The following is a 25425-nucleotide window of genomic DNA, read 5'->3' on the forward strand; positions in this document are numbered from 1 at the left end:
TGGCTGATACAGAAAGGAGTATGTTTCTAGAAACCATTTTTATTTATTTTTTATTTTTTATTTTTATTTGAAAGATTTTATTTATTTATTTGACAGAGACAGAGATAGCGAGAGCAGGAACATAAGCAGTGGGAGTGGGAGAGGGAGAAGCAGGCTTCCCCTCGAGGAGGGAGCCCGATGTGGGACTCGATCCCAGGACCCTGGGATCACGACCTGAGCCGAAGGCAGACGCTTAACAACTGAGCCACCCAGGCGCCCTAGAAAGCATTTTTAAAACATTCCAAATGTATGTTGATAGTATGGAGATTACTATTTTGCTAGAATTTAGGTATATATATATTTTTTCCTAGACCCACTAAATGTTCTTACATAGATACTGAATTAATGTTAAAAATTAATGCTAAAAATCTTTTTTAAGCCTCCTGAGTAAATATCTTCATAGTATATTAAGAAACTAACCCTGAGGAACAATAAGAGCTGTCATTGTACATTCTTTTAGGAGGGATTAATGGCTTCTCAAAAGAAACCCCATATACAGAAATTTCTATACACATACTTCTTTTCTAACACATCTAGACATATCTCTAGCTTAATAGCAAGAAGAAATCTGTCCCCTGAGAAGATTTTCTTGGTTTCTTACAATAAACCAGCCCAATGCCCACTTTATTTTATATTTACAGAATCTTTTACGGTTGGCATGAAACAAGCAATGTCCTAGTTAATTTAGCAACTTAAATTTGCAGCATGTTCCCTGGATCCAAAATTGTATAAACAAGATTTAACCATCTATAAGTACAACTAGAGATCGTGCTTTGTGTGTGTGCAAACAGAGATATTTATAGACACAGATGGAGAAACAAAGAGAAACAAATTTAGGGTAATTTCAGCACTAAAATGCAAGAAAATACACGAATGAATACTGATTTCATTCTATTTGGACAAAAGGAACTTTTTCACTCATCAGGTAAATGTGTTCTCTGCCTTGAGTGGTGGAGAGGGACACACATGTTTTGATGCCTAATAGTTTTTAATCATGTGACTTTACGAGTATATGCAGGGGATCATTTGTTTTACAGATGAAAAAAGAAACAAACAGGGGCTTAGATTAAATATGTCCTAGATCTCAGTGCTGCAGTGATTATTAAGGGTCAAATAAATGTCAGGACTATAGATACACAATAAAGCAATGTCTCCCCTCTTCTTTACTTCACTCTAAAGGAGCCCTTAGATGATGACTATTGGTGATGGTATCTGAATTTTGCAAAGTGACTACTATCTGCTATGTACTGGGCTACATGCTTTATATACAGTGCCACGTTTAAGTCAAAGCAGGTATCAAGAGCAGATAGCAAAATTTTATAGATAAGAGGTGAAGGCTCAAAGAAAGGAAGCCACTTGCTAAGATAACAGTAAATGGCAGAAGTCATTAAAACCCTTATTTGTTTCATTCTAAAATACCTCTCTTTTTCACCAGACAAAACAACCCCATTATATTTCCTTTCCTGCCTGTAACAGGCTGTGGCCTCGGTATCAGCCTCCTGGCTTTCCATGGACCGGTGTGGGGAAGGTGTGAGGGCAAAGGGTGAAAAGAGGCAGGGAGCTTACACTGGAGAACATGGAAGAACTTTGCTCACATGTGGTTCCATGGTGTGAACCTGAGAAATCAGACGCCACTGGACCAAGGACTGAGGACTAAGGACAGATAGCGCCAGCCTCCTGGAAGAACATTTTGCACTCATTTCAGCTCTTATTCCAACTCTCTTTTCTAAGACCTAGCCAAGAACTAAAACAAGTTGTGCGACTGTTCATGTCTATACAGGAATGCTGATAAAAATTTTGGCGTCTTGGGCGCCTGGGTGGCTCAGTTGGTTAAGCGACTGCCTTCGGCTCGGGTCATGATCCTGGAGTCCCGGGATCGAGTCCCTCATCGGGCTCCCTGCTCGGCAGGGAGTCTGCTTCTCCCTCTGACCCTCCTCCCTCTCATGCTCTCTGTCGCTCATTCTCTCTGTCTTAAATAAATAAATAAAATCTTTAAAAAAAAAAATTTTGGCGTCTCCCAAAAATATTATTTCTATTAGGCATAATAACAACCGATGCTAGATTTTTTCCATTCTGGTGAAGTAAGCAAACCTGTGGACACTGTTATATATACCAGGGTAATAAGGGGACTATGAAGGCAACCATAACCATTTATAAAGTGAGGTATTACAAAAAATAAAAGGAAAAGGAAGGTTCACCTGCATGCTTTGAACTAAACTCTCAGAAGGTGCTGCTGGGAGATTTGCTTGTTAAACTTCACTGACAAGGGGCAGTCGTTCAATAGGCCCTTTCAAAAGTTCAAGTTCCGATGCATGTCTGCACCATGGGCTCTACTGGAAGGGGTGTGGTGAAGCAAGAGGGGCGCCTGGGGAGTACAACAGATGGATGCTCTCATTCGCAGGCTGACCTTGCCCTTGTGATTCCTCTGTACTTCATCTCGGCCTGATGCCAATATAGGATCAGTACTAATAGAGCATGGGATGCCCACAGATGGCTAAAGCTGACAGGGGAGAGACTGAGGGTGCATGGTGGCTCCTTAGTCTATCGTCGACTTCCAGGCACTGGCATCAGGTGACTCTTTCAGCCTGATCATCTCTTACTCCTTCTGCCTGAAGTGACCTTCCTTACTTTACTTTGGGAAATCCCACTCAGCTTTCCCTTATAGAATCCACTGGCATTTGTATTTTAAAGGAGGATGGCAGTTAATACAAATGAATCTGTAATGTGTGGGACTCCTGGCAGTCTGTGAGCCAGAAGCTAGTGTTTTAATCCTTCTGGGGAAATATTTGGTGTGCCTGGATCCTCAGGTCTAAGAAGAAAGCAGTTGGCTGGGTGGGATTTGCTTTACAAGTTAGCAGAAACACTTCTAATTGCCAAAAGAGAATCCAGTTATCTTTGTGTGTTTTTATAACAATTATTATGGTATGAGGATGTTAACTGCAACAATGTTTATAGCAAGTAAAAATAGAAAATAACCCAAATGTCCATGACAGGGGATGACGAAGCAATACCAGGTGCTTTAATACTCTCAAATTAAAAGAAATTAGATGGAAGATAGCCCTATATACTCTGTCTCACAAAGTTGTTTAAGACATATTTCTGAATGAAAAGCAAAATAGAAAAATAATATATCTAGTAGGAAATGAAATGTAAGAACAACCTCCCAAATTAATTTTGTATATTTTTCTCAGCATAATTATTTGTTGGCAAATGCAAAGTGTCTGGGGGCGCCTGGGTGGCTCAGTCGTTAAGCGTCTGCCTTCGTTCGGCTCAGGTCATGATCCCAGGGTCCTGGGATAGAGCCCCACATCGGGCTCCCTGCTCCGCGGGAGGCCTGCTTCTCCCTCTCCCACTCCCCCTGCTTGTGTTCCCTCTCTCGCTGTGTCTCTCTCTGTCAAATAAATAAATAAAATCTTAAAAAAAAAATGCAAAGTGTCTGGAAGCATGCATACCAAAGAGATCACAGTTGTGCAGGAAAAGGGGGCAGGATAGGGAGTGATGATCTAAATTGGTTTTTTAAAGATTCATTTATTTGACAGAGAGAGAGAGACAGCGAGAGAGGGAACATAAGCAGGGGGAGTGGGAGAGGGAGAAGCAGACTTCCTGCCAAGCAGGGAGCCCGATGCGGGGCTCGATCCCACGACCCTGGGACCATGACCTGAGCCGAAGGCAGACACTTAATGACTGAGCCACCCAGGCGCCCCTAAATTGGTTTTTTAAACAGAAAACATACGTATATATTTCTTTCATAATTAAATATTTTTTAGTGAAAAGCTCAATGTTCAATGGCAGCAGTAGAGTGCTTACAACATTAAAAACTGAGTCTGTGCTCATGAAATGCCACTGAGTCCACACACAGCCAAGGGCTTCTGGGGTGAAGGGCTGGAGGGACATTGCATTCTTTTCCAATTTCATCTATACTTTACCTCTTGCCAACTTTTGAGTTGTCTAAAAACACAGCAAATAGGAATTTGATGGGATGAAGTCTTCTTTGAAGATGATTTCAGGCACCTGTACCCGCTAAGGGTCTTCTTGTCCTTAATGCAGAATGTATAGGGAGGCAATATGCCCATTGGTGGGGTTACTATTCATACCCTTCCCCCGACCTTTAGCCCGCAGGGCCCTGTGAGGGTGATCACTCCTCCACCTGTGAGCACCTTGCTTTCGAGAGCAAGGCATTCATCCTCCCTGCTGACGGCTGGAATTTATCTCTTCTTCTTTACACAAGCTCACTCACTGCTGTGGATGCTTTTCTGGAAAAAGTCTGAATGGAACAGATGAAACCAGTAGATGTGGTAACTTAACAAAAATTTTTTTGGGTCAGACGCTATCATGTAATACCCACTTATATGAACAATGCTCCGAGAGTGGAGGTGAGCCCTAGGGAATAATCCTGTGATTCTGTGATTAATAAACATCACTACATTGACAAACATTTATCTATCTGAACACTTATTGCTGAATCACATTTTTAAAAAAGATTTTATTTATTTATTCAAAAGAAAGAGAGAGAGCACAAGTAGGCAGAGTGGCAGGCAGAGGGAGAGGGAGAAACAGGCTCCCCGCTAAGCAGGGAGCTGGACGTGGGGCTCGATCCCAGGACCCCAGGATCATGACCTCAGCCGAAGGCAGCATCTTAACTGACTGAGCCACCAGGAGCCCCTGCTGAATCACATTTTTAATTGAAATTTTAATTTTATAGGGCATAGATGAAAAAATCCCATTGGATAATTTATTATGATTTAATCATTTCTGATGTTTTATTTTATAGGAGTCAGGGTTTACTTGAATTTCACATACTAAAAGTTTACCAAAGGAATGGGGAAACTTATTTAAGGGTAGCCTAAAATGTGTGTGTGTGTGTGTGTGTGTATTCTCAATATACTGAAGAACGAGGGTCATTGCCTACACTCTGCCTTATTCCAGTGACTTGAGTAGCATGTGGAATAATTTAGACCTCTCTGTACTGGGACCTCCCCTCATCAATACCAAAGAGAAAATGATCTAACTTCCTTGACTGACTGAGTTAGTGAAAAAAAAAAAAAAAACAATTCAGAGACTAGCATTAGGGGTTCCCAGTGCCCTTTACAATGTCTAAACATGCTAGTGCATGTAAGTAGTAAAACTCAGTTCTCCGGCGCTCCTTCACCATTAAGTGTACTCATTTCAGCAGCCCCCTTTCTGGTTTCCCACGGTGCTGCATGCTGAAAGCCTCACTGACCCACTGCTGTAAAAATGTCATTTGTATTTTCCTCGGGTTTTATGTTATAGTACAAATAAGTCACAGCTTATTCCTATATTCAAAAGTTCTAGGAATCCCTAACCACAGAGATAAGAACATTTGAGGGTACAAAAGTCTGTGTTGTTTCCCTCCTTTAGAAGAGTACTATATGCTATTATGGTAATTTTTTCTTAACTAAAAAACTTTTTAGGGGCACCTGGGTGGCTCAGATGGTTGAGCGTCTGCCTTCGGCTCAGGTCGTGATTCCAGGGTCCTGGGATTGAGCCCCACGTTGGGCTCCTGGCTCAGGGGGGAGGCTGCTTCTCCTTCTCCCTCTGCCCCTGCTCATGCTCTCTCTCTCTATCTCTGTGTCTCAAATGAATAAAATCTTTAAAAAAAAAAACTTTTTAAACATTTCAAATACAGAAGCACACAAATGGAAATGTGGATGTCCTCACCTCTGTCCTGCAGCAGGCATGAGAAATGAGAAGAGCAATTTTCAAATGGGACGGGTCTGCTAGTGAGGCGTCCCCCTTCCTCCTACCTCCCTTCCTTAGTTCCTCTCTTTCTCATGTTTTAAGATCAGGATTTTCAAATATACACAAATGAGAGGAAAGAGTATAATAAATACCCCTGCCCTCCATTAATTCACTTTCAAACATTTTCAACACCTGTTTTTTTAACATTTTAAAACAAACGTCATACATCATGTATCTTTAAAAGACAAGGTTTCAGGATGCCTGGGTGGCTCAGTCAGTTAAGAATCTGCCTTTGGCTCAGGTCATGATCCCAGGGTCCTGGGATCGAGCCCCTGTGGTGTCGGGCTCCCTGATCAGCAGGGAGTCTGCTTCTCCCTCTCCCCCTGCTGCTCTCCCTGCTTGTGCTTTCTCTCTCTCTCTCTCTGACAAATAAATAAATAATTAATTAAATAATAAGTTTTCTTTTTTTTAGTCATCCAAAATACCATTATCACACACAAATATATAACTATATTTAGTTAATACAATAAATATAAATATTTATACTTAGATATAACCTAATATTACCTGTGATAGTTAAGTTTATGTGTCAATTTGACTCGGCCATGTGTGCTCAGGTATTTGGTCAAACATTATTCAGGGTGATTCTGTGAGGGTTGTTTCTGATAAGCTTAGCATTCAAAATAGTAGACAGAGTAAAGCAGATTGCTCTCCCAATGTGGGTGGGCCTTGTCTAATATGTTAAAGATCTCAATAGAAGAAAATGGCTTACCCTTTCCTGAGCAAGAGGGAATTCTTTTTGCCTGACTCTCTTTAAACTGGAAATTTGCCTTTTTTCCTGCCTTCACACTCATGCTGAAACACTGGCTCCTCCTGGGTTTGAGCCTTCTGGCCTTTAGACAACTACACCATCAGCTCTCCTGGTTCTCATGCCTTCAGACTTGGACTAGAAACAAACCATCAGCTCTCCTTGGCGTCCAGCTTGCCAAGGCACTTCGCAGATTTTGGGACTTGGACTTGCCATTTCCATAATCATGTGATCCAATTCCTTATAATGAATATATACACACACACACATATACACACACTCACACACACACATGTATATATAAATATCTATATATCTATATGATCTCCTATTGGTTCTCTTTCTCTGGGGATCCCTGATTAATACATTACCTAATCACCAGACCATATTCCATTTCTCCAAATGGCTCAAAGATGTCTTTTTACATACTGCTTGAATTTGAATCAAAATAAGTTCTGCAGGGGTGCCTGGGTGGCTCAGTCGTTAAGTGTCTGCCTTCGGCTCAGGTCATGATCCCAGGGTCCTGAGATTGAGCCCCGCATCGGGCTCCCTGCTCAGCGGGAGGCCTGCTTCTCCCTCTCCCACTCCCCCTGCTTGTGTCCCCTCTCTAGCTGTCTCTCTCTCTGTCAAATAAATAAATAAAATCTTTAAAAAAAATAAATAAGTTCCGCATAATATTTTTAAAGCCTATAAACATCAACTCCACTTGTGGAAAAGTCACAAAATGTTTTCTTTTTTATGGTATTTCTTAAATAATATTGGATAAGCCCTATAACTCAAAACATTAAACACAAACTTTTAGAATCTGATTCTATATATATAAGGATCAGAATGTATGCCTTAAACATATCAAGACTGGACATAGGAAGAAAATGAAACCCGTTTCAACTAACAGCAGGGTACTCTTGAAAAGTCAATGAGCTTTTTTGTCTATCTTCCACATCTATAAAATAGGAAATGCACCTATGAAATATTTATTTGGCCTCCTTCACAGAGATGCAGTGAGCGGGGAAAGGGAGTTCACAGAAATAGTTCTGAAATGAAGTATCAAAAAGTGAAGAAATGTATAGATTATCATCATCATCTTCATCCAAGGAACCAGTTTTGTTTCTTTATTTGCAACTGAAGTCTTATTCTCAGATGAAAATTGCACTATTAATACAAATCTGGGCTGCATTACTAACATGAACAAAAACAAATGCATTGTGCTGTAATGAAAAAGGCCTGGTCTTCGATCAGACGTGGTTCTGTAAGTTTAACACCAGCTGAAAAACAGCAGAGGTTGACCTCTCAAGGTCACCACCTCAGACACTCACCCAGTACTGTTGAGATAACTCTGTCCCAAGCTGCAGTCCTTTGACAGAGAAGATGGATTAAACCAAAATGCTGGCAGACACTGACCATTGCTGTGTCGCTCATACCCATAGTCACTGTGGGGGAAAAAGCCAAGAGAGACCTTTCAGTACGTGGCACAATTACTGAGAACAGTTTCATGGTAGCACACAGCCAACTTCTACTCTAGCCAATGAGTCAAAAAACAAGAATTCACTAAATCAATACCTTCCCAAAAATGCAACTGTTCTTTCCCCTGTGGAATATCTATCAGTTAATTACCCATGACAATATCCTACGAGACCCATTTCCAGAAAAGCTGATGTGAAAGCAACAGAGAAGCCTGTGTAGAGACGGAGGCTCAATGACCAATAATTCCAAGTAAACGGCTTTAAGCTGAGAGAGTAGATTACGTGCTCATGAGGAGAGTCCATGATACTGACGGTGGCTGGGCCCCAAGAAAGCTGCAATTAGAAAGCAGGCAATGGTGGGAGCTCACGCCTCAGTGCACACATCACTGAAGCAAACACAGCCACACGTGGCACGATTTCATTACCGGTGATGTCTTTGGGGTGCTCTTTCAAGACATCTGGATCTACTAAGCACAGCTGAGCCAGGTCTCTCTGTGCACGCTCCATATGCTTCAGCGTCACAGCACAAAAGGAAATGTCCTTCAGGGGTGTCACGGGCACTCCCCCAAGGAAAAGTTTTGTCCCAGGCAGTTAGCATCGTCAGTTGGGACTAACTGGTTTAAATCCCCTCTGTAGTTGGGAAAGAGTCAAAGACTCTATCCTCCGTCTCCTCTCTTTCTTGCCTCCAGGGGCCTCTGCATGGCCTAATACTCTTGGCTTCCTGAGGACGAACTTGGGCACGGAGGATGACAACAAATTGCACCTCCACATGCACAGACAAATCGCAGACAGTAACCAGCAAGCAGTAGTACGAATTGGCCCATCTGTGTAACGGAGGTGAGATGCTGGCATACAAGGGGCAGGAAGGGAGAAACAGGCTTAGCCAAGGGGCCTGTCACCAGGCAGCTGGCACTTAGAATTCTGCACACATCAGCTGCACTTGGTGCTGGTTCAACACAGCATGGATAGGAAGACTTCAGAAATGCTGCCTACAGGACACCTGGCATTCATTTCAGGGAATTACTTTACAAATGCTAAACAATGGCAGGCAAGGTCATGTGGGGGACTGTCCAGGGGACAGCCACGCTGAGAGGGAACATTTAGTGACAACCACCTTTTATTACACTGCAGTCAAGTAGAATCACCGAAGCTCTAGCTACTATAGGTAGAGACTCAACAAGGTCATGGTGAGTCTTCCAAAATATTTTTAGAAATCATGCACTAAATAAAAATCCCATTTGACCAGAAAACCTTATAATGGCCTCATTTATGATTCATTACCCACTTCTCAGAATACATTTCAGTTAGTGGAATGAGTAGCAGATTCCAATCACAAATGAGTACAAGAATTGGGCCAAGACTGTAGGGGAGCAAGAGATAAGGGAAGGGAGAGGTCTAATTGCCTCCCTTACCCATGTTCTTTTCACTCTAGACTAGCTTAAAACTGGAAAAGAAAAACAACACATGACAATGACAACAACAAAAGACCAGCTTATTTTGGAACCTTGTAGAAAAGATGTCCCCCCAAAACAGTATTTTCAGGAAAAATCGGGGAATCAGATGTCTCATCTCACTTTTTCTCTTTGCTTCTCTACCAGCATAAATTTGTGCTTTACAAAAGCATGACTATATGGTAAGACTGAAGTTAAATGACTAAGATAAAATGTTAATCTCCTTTACAAACTCTCCTTGAACAGAGGGGATAAAGGAGAAGCAGTCAGAAAGAGGGATGGGATGAAGGACTTTAAAATTCCATGGAAGTTTTCCCTGTGACTGCATTTCAGGGTGTCAATCCTGAAAGGCAGGGCAGGGATAGGATACTTTTATCATTGTTAATGATGGTGCACTGGCTAAAACAGAAGTTACAGCTGGGAAGGCCCCTGCAGAATTCCTTGTGAGCTCCAATGTAACTGAAGTTCTGTTGCCCTCTGGCTGAGCCCAAGAGATACAGCACTGGCTCTTGGCTTGCCTTGTCTACTAACAAGAGGGGAACAGCCTTGGGTTATCAGACTGAGGACTGGTGGCCAATTCTGGCAGGCCTGCATAGGACTATTTATTCAGAGAATGTCTCCAGAGGTCTACCACGAGAGAAGACTTACTTTTTCTAAGCCATATGATGTGTATTGCACACAGTATCTCAGCCCACTCGCTGATATTTTGATGATCAGATAAGTGATCTGTGATTGCTATACAGGCAGATATCCAATATTAAAAGAATGACTTTGCTTTCTTATGTGGGTCAAGTTTCAATCATTTAACATTGACATATATATTCAGCAATTGCTTTCTCTAAACAAAAACATATACATAAATTTAAAGTAAAAGGAAGAAAAGAAGAAAAAAAGGCATTAAATGAGATGGAGATGATGCAAGGAGTTACCACCTACTTATCCTCAATCATTTCCAACCTCACCTGAAGGCCAAACCCCAACCTAGAACGAAGCAAGGGAAGCACCGACCCCACAGGCCAGCTTTCTGCTTACCAAAGGCTTCAGAAAGAATGCTATGGCGCTCAAATGTCTAGTCCTTTCCAGCTTATACTAGCTGAATCCTGCAAGAGGGACAAGTCTTCTGTACCACCAGGTCCACAGAATCACAGATTGCCAACGCCACTGAATCAATCCTCGCACTGAAGTCAAAAAAGTCTTCCACACCTTGCACAAGCAATCATCAGCTAACTAACCACTGACTGAAAACTTCCAGGGAAAGCAAATCTACTGCCTTATAAGGTGATTGTTCCACTATGAGGAACCAAGAATCTAGGAAGAGTTTACCTTGAGCACAAATATATTTGCTGTCTAAAAAGTCAACTTATTGTTTTCAGTGTTGTTGTCTGAAGCAACTCAGGGTGGATGTGGTCTCTTTTTTTGTCCTAAGATCTATCAAATATGTGAAGCTAATTATCAGCCATCTTGTGAATCCGCTTTCAGTCCAAAGAAACTCCGAGTTTTTCCATATACACATGCACATAGCTAATAAACCATGTTGTCTTCAAGAGGTAATTTCACAAGAATATGAGGCTTGTGAGAGCACAGGTATATGCTACTATTATTTCAAATCTCAGCTTTCACTAAGACCCATGTGAATTTGATATGACTCCACAGAGTAATAGCACAAGCTTACCAGTCAAAATCGGCCTCTGTGCAGACACAGGGTTCAGATTCCATAGCTCCTGCATATTTTCCTTGCATACACTTACGCTCTGATTTTCGCTTCTTATATATCCTCTTTGCTCCCATGATGCATGCTTCCCCCTATAAGGACAAAAGGATCTCAGACAGTTGGACACATAGCTTGGACCTTCCCTGCTCCACATCAGGGGACTCGGGGAGATATTCCCAAGCCTTAGTGTAATCTGGACACAGGTAGCCTGCTTTGTGCTAATGGCATTTTATTTTGATGTCTAGAACCCTAGTGTAGAACGCAACTATAAAGACAATTCTAAGAAGCATGGAGGGTGTGTCAAAAAACATCCTTAACTCCTCATGTATTCAGCAAACCTTCGCTTATCAAGGTAGGAGGCACCGTGCTATGAGGGACACACAGTCAACTCAGACTCAGCCTATAACAAATGTATTGCCAACAAATCTATGGTAATTAAGTTCAATTCTTCTATAATAGAAGATTTATGTGCTTGGTCATTTATGAGCATATGAAAGAAGAGTATTGCTAAGAAATACAAAGATCTATTTTGCCTCGATTTATTATGCCTCTGCCCACACAGCTTTATAGCACTGATTTTAATGTCCATCTACCAGACAAGTTGAGAGAACTAAACTCAGTGTTTCTCTACAAAATAAATAAAAGCTTTGAATATCACAGTGCCTGTGGATCCCAAAAGGGAAAATAACAGTGATGTAAATGAGCAATAATTTTATTGTTGAGTCTCCAAAAAGAGTATATGATTCTAGCGGATGCAGCCCCAATTGTCAAACACAGCTTTCTGTCTGAAGGACAGAAAAGAGTTTTGTCTCTTGAACAAATTCACTTTAACTGGCTCCATCGCACATACACATCTTTATTAAATATATTCCAGTTGACCCTTGAGCAACGCAGGAGTTAGAGGTACTGACCCTCTCACACAATCGAAAATCCCATGTATAACTTTTGATTCCCCAAAAACTTAACTACTAATAGCTTACCTCTGATCGGAAGTCTTACTGATAACATAAATAGTCAATGAACACAGATTTTGTATATTATATGTATTGCGTGCTGTATTCTTACAATAAAGTAAGCCAGAGAAAAGAAAATGTTATTAAGAAAATCATAAGGAAGAGAAAATACATTTACAGCACTGGACTGTATTTATTGAAAAAAAATCTGCATGTATGTGGATCCATGCAGTTCAAACCCACGTTGTTCAAGGGTCCAGTGTACTTAGCCTAGGTTTAGGGGTATGATGTGTTAGTGCCTGAATATGGTGATGGCTACGCAGGGGGAGCCTCTGCTACATCCTTGGAGGGCCCTGCAGAATGATTTCCACCTTGGGAAATCAAAGGAAAGATGCTTTCAGCTAAGCATTCTGATACAAGCTGATCAGCTGAGGGGCCAGAATGAAGGAAAGTGTCCTGTTAATGATTCTGCATCCTCTTACCACGAGTACCTTGGAAGGAGGCAAGAAGCACCACCTAATCCCAGGGAATCACAGGGCGACAAGGAAGGATTTTACTGGCACCGCTCACTGAGGGTTAATTTTATTATTTTACGTCTCTGTTTGCATTGCTCAATAAAACTGAAGATCCTTTCCTCACCCCTGCCCCTACCCTGCACCCACACGGCATGCTCAGATAAATTGTTTGGATCTGCGTGCTGAGCTGGTATTTCATTTTGAGTCATAAGTCTGAGCCAAGCACATTTGAATTTTATCTCATTATATCCTAGTATAATAAAAAAAAGAAATTACTTTACAACAAGCCATAAATGTTGAGTTTGTTCACTGCTGTGGAACACAAAACATGTAAGAAAGCAGTCGATGTAGCTTCCGATGTAGCCGGAGAGGTAAACTGTGGCCGTGCGGACCCTGATTCCTACACCTACATGACCCCCATGTCTTCCACCCAGGACCACACCTCAGCTCGGCGCCTCCTACCTGGCTGTGCAGCTGCCACGGTCTGTAGTCCTCCTCGGCACACCGTCGGTCGAACACGGACTTGTAGTCCACTTTGACCAGCTGCCATTCGGAGCGGTGGCTGAAGTGTCCAAACACGCTACAGAGTTCATAACAAGAAAAATAATCAAAATTGGAGCAACTCCAGTAGCCAGCCCATGCCGGGTGTTGACCATGAGCTTAGCACAGTGCTCAATGCGTTACATTGAGCAGATCACCTAATCCTCAAAACGCATTGACGAGGGGGGTCACTATTATTGGCTCTGTGTCACCCGTGAGTAATTTGAGGCTCAGAGAGTTTCACTAACATGCAAAAAACCAAAGTCAAACCACTAAGAACTGGTCGAGTCAGAACCCAGAACCAGGTAAAGTCTGACGAAAAACCCACTTCTGCATATTGCACCACAAGAACAGCTGACAAGAGAAAAGAAAATTAAGAAAACAGTCGCAAGTGCTGCCTTCTATGCGGTGCAGGATTACACTTCTGGGTTCTCTTACTAAGGTCCGTGGTTCTCATGGTTTCTGTCCTATTTCCCCTTCCTGCCAGTCCCTGGGGAGAGTGGGTAGCAGGGCCAGGGCCTGCAGTGAGAACTGTGTCCTGCACTCTGCATTCTCTCCTTACTCAGACAAACTCGGGCATCTAATGAGGTGTTTGAATCACCAGTTATAGCCCTCTGTGGAGAAAAGCCACGAAGTAGCCTTTTTCATCTGCGTTCTGCAAATATGAAAACTGAATAAAGACAAATTATGGAACAAATTGCTAATCTGGCTATGTGTTCGGTGGGCAAAAGTGCAGCTATTGGGCATACTGAATTTTTGTTGATCTTTTCTATCATTAAAAGAAGGGAAGAAAAAATTAGAAAAAGTATCAACTATTCACTATGACTTTTAAATTTTCATTGATGACAGGGTTGACTACTTTAAAACCTTCCCTCTGTTTTCCATGTCCAATTTTCCAGGGGAAGAAAAAAAAACCCTCACAGTTTCAGGTTTCAAATTCCAAGTTCATGTTTTGAAACCCTTAAGTTTCAAACTCATTAATCAAGTCTTTCACAAATTAATGATCATCACTTTCCAGACAAGAATGAGTGCAAATACAATTTCACAAGAACAGATTGTTCTCCCGGTTTTTCTAATATAGCCTCACAAGTGGGTTAGGTAAAGAGCCAGGGAAAAAGAAAATCCTTTGTGGGGTTTTGATCAAGCTCAGTGTTCTGCCTTAAAGTGAAATCATTCTTATACGCCTGTGATTTTCTATAATATTGAGTTTATTATTAAAGTTTTAAATTTATAGTTTCATTTTCTATTGAAATAATCATTTCTAATTTCCCTAGGCCAATTCAGTATAGGAAGAAATAAGTTGTGCCCTTTTGCTGCCAGCCCTCAGTGTGGGTGTCCTAATTAGTAAAGAGCCAAGAAAATGGCCACCCACATTTTTCTTTCCCCTTTGCTGGGAAACCATGAAGTCAGATGTAATAACCTTGCTGGCAATTTCATATTTAACAGTAGCAAAGTGGTTAGGATTTGCTAAAAACAACATGTTTCTGGGGGCACCTGTGTGGCTCAGTCCATTAGGTGTCCGGATCTTGGTTTCGACTCAGGTGGAGATCTCAGGGTTGTGAGATCAAGCCCCACCTGGAGCTCCGTGCATGGCACAGAGTCTGCTTGAGATTCTCTGCCTCTGCCTCTGCCCCTCCCCCTGCTCATGCTCTCTCGCTCTCTCAAATAAATGAATAAATTCCTTAAAAAGAAAACAAAATACAACATGTTTCTGGGTTTATATTAAGATTAGAATAGATCATACTTTTCCACTTACGTCATGATTAGAGTCTCCTCCCCAGGCTCACCCAGAACCCCATCCACAAAAAGTGGAATAGATGTGAAACTGTATTTGCTCCAAGATCTCCCTTCATCAAAACTCAACCTAATAAAAGAAAAAATAGCAGGCATCAGATCTCAAAAGAAAAAAAAAAAATCCTTTCAGAGGAAAGATACTATCAGCCAAGAGAGAATACATTTTAAAAGTACCCAGGGCGCTGCCAAAGTGAGCCTTTTATATGAATAACTATTCTTAATTACATCAGAAGGTAGAAATACAGTTAGCCAAGCAATCTGGGACCCAGATGTGTTATAACAGCCATAAGGGAAGAACTGCATGAAATGGGAATAATAATAAGTCTTTGATAGAATTTTTTTTTAATTTGGATATTTTATTAGATCTTAGATCTCAATGTGACCCTCTCCAAAACCTCACTGCAATCTAGCAGCAAGGCTTACTGGTGATTCTGAAGAGCAATGGCCTCATTGGACCTACTTAGATGGACTTGAACCAGCTGCCTCTAAGTGAGCAAATCCTGAGCGGCTTCCCTCCTACCCTGTTATGAATCCTAGCTGACTCATTGAAAAAGGGGGTACAAAAGGACTGACTCTTGAGAGTAAGAGAGATCTGCAACTCTGCTGGTCACACAGGATGTCTCCTTCACTCTGCCTTTCTCTGTGGATGTCATCCCCCAAACTAAGCCTCCGTTTCTTTTATTTTGGCAGCTTTCCCATAGGTCTCCAAAGTAACTAGCACCAGAGGCAAAATCACGCTTTTGGTTTTGAACAAGCTTGCCTGTGGAGAGAGGCCCTTTCAAAAACACAGATGAAGGAGTCTACTGGAAAGCATTCTGGAAGTTAGGCCTTGCATATCCATCTGTGTGAGACCTACAGGTAGAGTTGCAGATTTTCACACACCCCGTGCCCCCCTCCGCCCCGCCCAAAGGAAGCGAAGGAAGTAGGATCAGGGGAAAGGAGACAGAAAGAAACAGTGCCCTGAACTGCTGATCTCTGTGCAGAACACACATAATGAATACACGTTAAGCTACTCTTAACTTCTCCCCATTGTACCTGACACGCCACTGTACCTGGGAGTGTGCTGAAGGAATAAGGAAGGTACTGGAGAGGGTACTGACATATTTGAAAACCATCATGCAACTCCTCTCTCAGGGGCAGAATCGATCTCAATCTCTCTCTCTCTCTCTTTCTCTCTCTCTCTCTCCCTCTCCCTCTCCCCTTCCTTCCTCCCTTCCCTTCTATCTCCTTTCCTCCTTCTTTTGTGAAACTCCAGGCAATAATCTTATTTTAATAGAGCAAAGGTATAAATTATGTTCTAGTCGACGTTGATGTTTTACTACAAACCCAGTCCCCATCTGACAGCCTGACCCCTCAACTGCGCTTAGCGGTATGGAGCCATCCGGTCCATGACTCATGCTTTTACCAGAGATGTCGAATCGGGAGAGACGTGTGCTTCATAGCAACCAGGACTCCACCCTGATCCAGATACAAAATACTGTGCTCTTCTTCAAAGATCTGCAAGAGGGAAACACATCCCCATGGACACACATCTACACCCACACATGCCCAGAGTTCAGAGAATTAGTCTTCATCTGAGGAGATAAATCCCTCCCATGATAGAACAGGGTTTCCCAAAAATCTTTGGAAAGATAGTTATAAACAATGCTTCCCAAGGTGGGCCGCACGTACCATTGGAGTTAGATAAAATGATTATAGGTGTGCCACAAAAGAAATCTGAAGAATTAATAGTTACATATTCATGTTTATATTCCCATCTTTTTGCGGTAAGTTCTGTTGATTCCCACTGATGACGATGTCAGAATACTGGGTAACCATCCTATTGTGTAACATCTTTAGAAGGAAGAAACCTTAGAGATACTTTACTCCACATTCTCATTTTGACAGGTTTAGAGAGATGTGACATGCCTAAGGCCATGCGTAGAGTGACTCACGGGGCTGGGACTTGCCGCATTACAGTGCCCTGTCCAGAGGTAATTATTTCAGTTTCCAAGTATTACAGAGGAAAGCTGTTCTTGTTCAATTCATAGATTCTCTATCAAGTCTAAAGTAGTTCTGATCAAAATGGAATCAACTTGGGTACATGTGTCGTTTAGGTTTTTCTCCAAATGTGGAGAAATCAACTTGAAGTCCAGGGAAGACGGGCCGCAAACAATTTCTGTGTCCTCTCCATACGAGATGTGTGCTGTTTTCTCATAATTGCATTGTTGGTATTGCCTTGTCTGTGGCTACACTACAGACATAATTATTTTCTCCCTTGTTTACCTATTATACCTAAGAGGTATCCCAGGACTACGGATGTGAGAGCTCTCTGCTTGGTTTGGAGTGCTGGAAGAAACAAAATGGGATCCTGGCTCTTGAACTGTTCTCCAGAAGCAGTTTAATAGTCCATGTTCCTACATACCTACCTCCAAGATCAATATCCCTGGGGTTTCTTAAGCAAATTTCTTTCCGCCTCGCTCTTCTCAAACCATGTGAATCACATGGAGGGCCTAAGAAGGGTCTGAAGCTAGGAAATGGTAACTGGACCATAACATGGACATCTCTGTCTAAAATTTAAAGCAGAGTGTTCTCATTTCTGTGTGATTACCTGTGCATTAGATTTCAATTTATGGTGCTTGCTAGTTATTGTATGATAATTAAACGTCAGTAAGTTATTAAAATATATTTATTGAAGTGTAACAACCATGCATTAGGCACATATCTTGTTATGATTGCTAAACCTCATTAAATGTCTGTTTTATAAGCTATGGGTATCTAATTTTCATTCAGAAGAAAGAGAAGAAGCATTTAAGCTAAACACGTTGGCTTAAAGCGATTCCATTTCTACCTTTCCAAACATATGCACCCTGATGGTTATTACTCTGTCTTCTGCATGTGAAATTTAAATATTTCAAAATACCACCTGGGTAACGGCTGTTTCTGTATTACTGCATTCCTCTCTATTCTGACTCCAAGGCAAGGGGAATTTTGAGTTGCCAACACTGAGTTGTGTTGGGTATATAATCTACCCTTCAGGCTCTGTGTTCCCTATACAATAACCTCTTTGGGATCCTGGTTTTCTTTGTGGGAAAAAAAAAATTCAGTCCAATTGGATTCAGATCCAATTTGGTTTCATTGTCACTTATAAACTTTCTTACACAGAGGCTCTGAAAAAAGGGTCATTTTTATTGAATGGCAAAAAAATCACATTGCATAAGTATTTGCTAAACTCAAAGACTTATTTAAGACTGTCATAAAACAAAAAGGAAAATAAACACACTGACGAGCTTTAGGATTTACATATAGCCGAATGAGTTCCCAGAATTTAACCAAGCTGAACAATGTTTATGTCATTTAAACCGCAGCAACGAGACCCAGGATGCCTTCTTACCTGCCTCCAGGTGTTCCCTGCATCTGAAGAGACAAACATGCTGATGTCGCTGTCTGATAATTCAGAACCTATATTACCTAGAGAGAGCATGTCACCATTAGTGAAAGGAGCTGTTTGCAAAAGCTAACAATGGGCTCTACTGGCAATCTATGCTGCCCGAGATGGACCGAGACTGTCAACACTGTATGTGAGCAGGGCTTTTCAGCATAGTTGTTCAGGGTCAATGGTTCAGGTGACTTGCAAAATATTTTTGCTTGCTCATTAAATTCCCAGCACAGATATCTAGCTTCTTAAAATAAATACAATTCGCAACAGCAAGCCCACCAGGCAAGCTTCTTACCTGAAGCCACTATGATGCTGGGAGCTGTGTCTCGGCTGGCAATGATCCCTGATGTGTAGGGATTCTCGGAGACCTTAAGGTGAAGGTGTAGTGAGCAATAGGGCTGAGAAGAAGAGAAATGAGGGTCATAAAAGCATATAATCTAAATGGTCATTTTAAGTCCAGATTTAGAGCATCCATGCATTCTACCACCCATCCCATCCAGCCATTCATTCATGCACTCATCTTCTATTCCACAGATATCTGGTGTCCACTAAGTATAAGACAGATACCAAATTGGGGAAGGAGGGAGCATCTTCATTTTAGGGCTGATCTACTGCCTTGATTGCCATTTGGCCATTCAACAAATATGTTAGTACTCTATCTGTAAAGCACTAGGTGTAGCTTATGAAAGACTTACATTGACTAAAATATGGTCTCTGCCATTATGGGGTAATTTAAAAAAAATTAAGATCTTTCTATTGATTACCATAAAGAGACTAGTGTAACAGCCATAAGATCAGTAAAGATGAAACATGAAGTTCTAGAGGCTGACACGACTATGTCCAACTTTGGATCAAGGAAGGCTTCAAGGAGAAAATGGTGCCTAAGGCAAAGATGGGTAAGGTATGAACTGCAGGTGAGATGTTCAGGAAGATAAAGAACATTTCAGGCCTGAGTGGTATCAGTAACAAAGAAAAGAAGCAGAAGAGTTGAGCCAGGTAAGACAGAGGAGGAAAAATTGGATATAAAGATAGGAAGAAGATTTGCTCCATCTGGGAGGGATCTGAAGAAGTCAGCTGGCACCTCTTGGCCACTGTCCATTGGAGACCTTGGGCTCATCTGTCCAGAAGAAACTGTATGACATGTGAAATTTTCCTAACATCTACCAGGCAATCATCAGAGTACCCAGAATCAGTATTCTCAGAATCAGTATTATTCAATATAAAAGTCATGCTTGTAGACAAAATGCACTACTAATAACAATTCAAATGGAAATTTAAGGGACTTATTATCTACGTGTAAAAATCTCGATCAAATTCTCAGATTAAGATACCAACAGTTTTCAAATACAGGATAATAAATCTTATACGAATTTGCATTTAAAACAGTTCCGGTACTGAGTTATCAAAAACTACAAGTCTGTGTCTGAACCTACATCTCTTTTCATCTCTCAGAAAGATTATTTTCTAATCTTATCGACTTGAGTTTTTGGAATCACCAATGTATCTCTGTTATTACTTTCATTTTGCGCTGTAAGTCTCAGCCAGCAGATATTCAGAGAGCCACAGAGATACAATGATTAAATTTATATGGGATAGCGTAAACGTCAAACTAAAAATGAAGCGCAGGAATAAAAGCGGCCGAAATACTGGTAAAGTAAAACAGTGGATTGCAACAGGGCCTTTCCTTACTGCCAACGCAGAGTAAACTCTCAAGGGATAATGATCTTCATAAATGATGGGTTTTGCCTGAAAATTGCATGGAAGGCTTTCAAAAAAGGCATTTTTACTTTACAACGTTTCATAAGAGTAAGGAAGACTGCCCCTATAAAAAGAATCAGTGGGACCCAAATGTTTGGCTTCCTTTTGCCTGAGAGGAAGATGAGAATGGGTAGGGTTGTAGGTTGAGGATGTTCCGGACAGGCCTGTGCTGCACTCAGATGCTAAGACAGGAAAAAGCAGAGATGGCAAACCGTGCCTCCATGAAAGTTTTCCTGACAGCTGCAGCCTATCGGGATCTCTCCTTCTCTGATTTACAATGGTTTATTTGATCATGTGCAATCTCATATTATCTATTTGAGGTATGTACAGTTTTATCTCCCTAAGAGATAAACTCTACAAATAAAGAGAAAACACCAAGTACTACACTTTGAGTCTTCTGTGGAACCTGGCATAGAATCTAAAAGAGATAGTCAATAAATGCTTGAAGTATCAAGCAATGCTTTATATAAGTGAGGACCTGATAGACCTTTGTTGGCTATTTGACTCAGAACAATGCCAGAAGTACGTTGGGCTAATGTATAAACCACATCATCAGATTAATGTTGAGTATCTCCATGGCATTCCAAGAAGTCCAGAACTCCTCAGGGATTAGCCTAGTCACGTGGGCTTCCTGTAGGGCCTTTTGTGTCACCCAACAGAGCAGAACATCCGTGGCTAAGGGACCACCCAGTCTGCCATCCTGAGCCAGATGCTTGACACATACTTCATCAGCCAACAGTCTCGAAGACTGCGAAGCTCGGTTGCCATCTGAGCTGCTCAAGGGTTATTTGAGACAGGGCACTTGCCATTACAAAGGAAAGGGCATTTTCAATCGGCCATCTCAGTACTGCTCTGTGGCTAGGGCTTTCAGAGGCTCGAAATAAATTAATTTGAGAAGGAAAGATACCAGTTCAGGCTGTAGCAGCCACATTAGAAGTGTTCTTTTTGGTGCACTTTTTTTCCACTCTCACATTTGCAGTACTGGATTGCCCCCAGCTGGTATGAGGAGAATATTCCGTGGCTTTTTATCCCCCTTCTTCCATTTTTTTCAAGGAAGTTATATCGTCTACATCAATGCTCAAAGAAAAACAATGTTAAGTGATTCATCTTTACTTTTTTGAAGTTAAACTTTTGTACCTGACCAGTTTTGGACATCTGTCAAAGTTAAGTCACCAAAAATTAATAGAGAGGTTTATTAGAATGGCTATCAAGCCACTGCCAGTTCCTGCAGGTCACCGGACAAGGCTCTCTAATTATGCACATTGTGCCCGGGCAGGGGGCACTTTGTTTACTTCTCCTTTCTCCTTTCCTGCCCTCTCTCCAGCCTTCTCGTCCTCTTTTCTCCCATTACCAACCATGTCGTAAATATGTGAGTATCCTTCCAGAGTTCTCTGCAACTCAGTAGAGTCAAAGTACACTTTGTCCCAAGGGCATCTTCCTATTCCCCTTATCTTTGCACATTAAGAAGATACAGCACTGTACACTGAGACCACCATGACCTAGCAGCTGACTTTACAGTTTGGAAATTGCCCTTTGTGTCTTCACCCATAGTCACAGGGCATGGCATATCATCAACTGGTCAATCCTAGCGGCATCTAGATCTCTCGTCTTTCATCTTTTCAGGATCAGGTTTAGAGTTTGAGGATCTGAGGCAAATTAAGGACGCTATCCCAAGAAAAAATACACAAAGACAAATGCACACAGAGTTCTGTGTTCAATTTCAGGGAGCTCACAGACTCCTGAAGCCCATCATGGACCTCTAGGTCCCAATGACCTTTCTTTTGCCTTATTCTTTTATTTCTTATTTTAACCAGTGAAATCCTTTGGCCATTGCTAGTGTTCAATAAATGTTTGTTGGATTTAATTGATCCATTAATTAGCTACTGTCTTCTTAGCACTGTGGATGGCCAATGGAGAATTACTAAATGATAGGAGACATGCTCTCCAACATGAATTAAATCAACTTAAAAATACTGTTAGATATATTTGAGAATCAATCAGCTTCTCATTCCACTTTCTCTTTTCCCCAACCTCTGTACTAACAGCCTTTAGGTCTTGTCTTCATAGTACTCTTATCCCTAGGGCTCCTAATCTGAGTATTACACTGAAAAGCCAAATCGCACCTTTTATAAATAATAAGGCAGCAGCTAAAGTCTTAAATAGTATCCTCCAAATCCACTCCCTGAACACACACACTTGCGCTGTTTATGATCCTGAATTGGAACTAGAAATCCATTAGATTTTTAGTAAAGAGTCAATGGCAAAGAAGAGAGAGGGCTCTGGGCCAAGAGGAGATTCAGCTCCACTCCAATCCAACATAACATGCGGAGTTACAGCCTGTGCAAAGGAATGGAAAGCAGAGTCAAGAATCTCCTGGGGTAGCTGGCCGCTTAGCTCCAACAGAGAACTGTCAACTGAATCCATAAAGAAGCCACGGCTTCTCTCCACAGAACACTATGCTTTCCCTAGGGACCCAAAGCATTTGTCACAAGCTCAGCTCACATCTCACCTCTTGGGAGCCCAATCCTGAGGCTTTGGAGGCAGGTGGACCATGACCTGTAATACCCCATCTAACTGTACAATGCACTGTTCAGAGAAAAAGAAATCCTAGCTGAGCCCTCCGGGCAATCAGTCTAAAAGTCCTAAAAATACAGCCGCAAATTACTCTGGATGTGTTATTTCTATAGAATGCATTTTACCAGGGACATTCCATTTGGGGCTGTAATTCTGAACTTGCTCCACATTTGTAACAGCCCTGCTGGAAAATCTCCTTTCTAATCACTAGGCTGTGCTTTCGGGGACACTGTCACTTTCCAAGTACTCACAATCTAAAAGCACTTTTTATCTCCTCTCTGCCACCAGCTCCCAAGCCTAAAGAAGGTTTTTAACGGTCCGGGTCTCCTGTAGCTCAAAGATTTTCTTTCCTATTTTGTGCCTTTGGCAGATTTTTATAAGTGATTTTGGTCCCTGCCCTCCACTCCCTTTGCCATTTCACTTCCTCAGCCTGTTTTCTAAAACTCAGACTGAAACTACATCAAACAAGGTTAATGAGGGAGGCAGGCCAAAAGACTCCTGCGTGCCACACATCCAGAGCCCATTAATTCAACTTTGCTGGATCTTAATGAGCCTACTGATTTTGTTAACTGTAGGGTCAGCCTGAGCCTCTGAGCTTCACAGATGGCTATTATGACAGATCCCTCAGTGTGGCTGCCAGTGGCAAGGGAAAGTTTCCACTCAAGTCTGAATGTGAAACTCCAACACCACCTGTCAATGGAGCATCGACTTCAGACAAACGATACCCATAACAACAACACGTGCTGAACACCTCCCACGTGGTTATCCTTGAGCTGATTCTCTGGAGTGGCCAGAGAGACAGCCACAGTTCCTATACTCATGCTGCTCACATTTTAGCAGAGGGAGGTAGAAAAGACAGTCAACAAACACATGCGCTGATTTCAGAGAACGAGAAGGGTCATGGGTAAAAAAGAGTTGGGCCAAGCACCACCTTTGAGAAAGCGTAAGAAAGCCTCTGAGATTAAGGTAATCAAGCAAGAATCTGAAAGCCAAGAAAAAGCCAGACTCGGGAAACGGGATTTTAAGAGAGATAATGGTGAATACAGGGCCTAAGACATAAAGAAGCATGGTGACCTCAAGGTATGGAAAGAGGTGCTGTCCTCTCCCAGGGTAGCCCACGTGAGGAAGGGCGGGGGGACAGAAGCTAGACAGCAGGCTGGGGAAGCAGACAGGAGCCGGACCCTATGAGACCTCACAGGCCATGGTGAAGTACTGGAACTTTATTCTACCTGAGTTAGAAAGTTATTCGAAACTTCAAGTAAAGGAGGGATAAGATCTGAATTTTTAAAGGTCAAGTCGATCTCATTCAATACATAAAATTTGAGAAAAGATAAATCTTTTTACACATAAAAATACATTTAACACATAAAATTTGAGGAAAGATAAATCTAATCTATAGTAAAGAAAAGCAGATTTGTGGTTGTCTAGGGCCGGGGGGAGTGGAAAATGACTGCGAAGGGCACAAAGTAATTTTTGAGGGTGATGAAAATGTTCTATCTTTACTGTGGTAATGGTCACATAGGTATCTACACTTGTCAAGATTTGTCAAACTATACTCTTAAAACGGGTACTTTTTTATGTATGTTTTACTCAGTAAAGTTAGATTACAAAAGAAAAGATCTCATTGGTTGCTGTGTGGAGAAGAGATTGCCAGGTAGAGACAGGAGGACCAGTTGGGAGCCCATCACTGTAGGGCAGGTGAGAAATGATGATGGCTTGGATTAGGACAGTCCCAGTGGAGATGGGTAAGCAAGCTGATACTGCATATATATTTTGGAGGCATGGCAGTAAGCCTTCCTAAGTGCGTGGGTGGCTCAGTCGGTTAAGTGTCTGCCTTCAGTTTGGGTCATGATCTCAGGGTCCTGGGATCAAGCCCCAAGTCCAGGTCCCTGCTCAGCAGGGAGTCTGCTTCTCCATCTCCCTCTGCCCTTCCCCCCACTCATGCTCTCTCTATCTCAAATAAATAAATAAAATCTTAAAAAAAATAAAAAAAGTTCCTAAAACTGGGCTGGAGGTGGAGTATGAAGCATTTCACTAAGTGCTCTGTGTGTCAGAGGCATTTGTCACAACCCATTTATGACGCCAGAGTGATCACAGGCAAGCCTCTTCAGGTGCTTTGGTTAATTCTGTCTCATGGGCATTTAATCTCCAAAGTGCATGGTGGGAAGGAGGACTACACTGAGGCACTGGTGCATCCCATGCTTCTCTGGCTAAGTACCATGATGCCGCAACTTGGAAGAGTAAAACTAGGAAGGTGGCTCTGTTTTTTAAAATGCTACTGAACAGTGCCTTGTACAGAGTAGGTATTCAATAAATGTTACATTTCCTTACTCTGTCACTGGCTTTGTGCACTTATGAATAACAACTGGCTTTTCTCCCCCTGTAAGTTGCCAGTAATAAGGGTAGAAGCTGAGTGGGAGGCTGAATTTTAGACTGCTTTGCTGATGAACAGTGACAACCATGATATCCTTTGCAACTAATTAGGTCAAGCCACAGCTGCTGGCATCTTCTTGGGTAGGAGGGTGACCCGCCCACAGCGGTATGAGATGAACCTGCAAAAGGACTGTTCAGACTTGATGGGACAAAGCAAGCTGAGTGTGGATAACATCAAGGTCAGAATTGTATGAAGACCACAACACTGATGTGTGTGTGTGTGTGTGTGTGTGTAGACACACAACCAAACCCTTCATACTAAAATGAA

General features: G+C 41.9%; 1 protein-coding gene across 4 annotated transcripts in view; it reads right to left on the reverse strand.

The window, feature by feature from the left end:
• SORCS1 (sortilin related VPS10 domain containing receptor 1) overlaps window positions 1-25425 on the reverse strand; it is a 510277-nt gene that overhangs the window by 80724 nt on the left and 404128 nt on the right. For all 4 annotated transcript variants that reach the window (XM_021699529.1, XM_021699531.1, XM_021699532.1 and 1 more), the window contains exons 11-17: window positions 18688-18790; window positions 18348-18424; window positions 16380-16471; window positions 14937-15044; window positions 13103-13220; window positions 11134-11264; window positions 7864-7977 (exon numbers count right to left, since the gene is read on the reverse strand). In XM_021699529.1, the coding sequence (XP_021555204.1) occupies window positions 7864-7977; window positions 11134-11264; window positions 13103-13220; window positions 14937-15044; window positions 16380-16471; window positions 18348-18424; window positions 18688-18790 (743 nt within the window). The remainder of the gene's footprint in view (window positions 1-7863; window positions 7978-11133; window positions 11265-13102; window positions 13221-14936; window positions 15045-16379; window positions 16472-18347; window positions 18425-18687; window positions 18791-25425) is intronic.

The sequence above is a fragment of the Neomonachus schauinslandi genome, chromosome 6, assembly GCF_002201575.2.
Source record: "Neomonachus schauinslandi chromosome 6, ASM220157v2, whole genome shotgun sequence".
Lineage (NCBI taxonomy): Eukaryota > Metazoa > Chordata > Mammalia > Carnivora > Phocidae > Neomonachus > Neomonachus schauinslandi.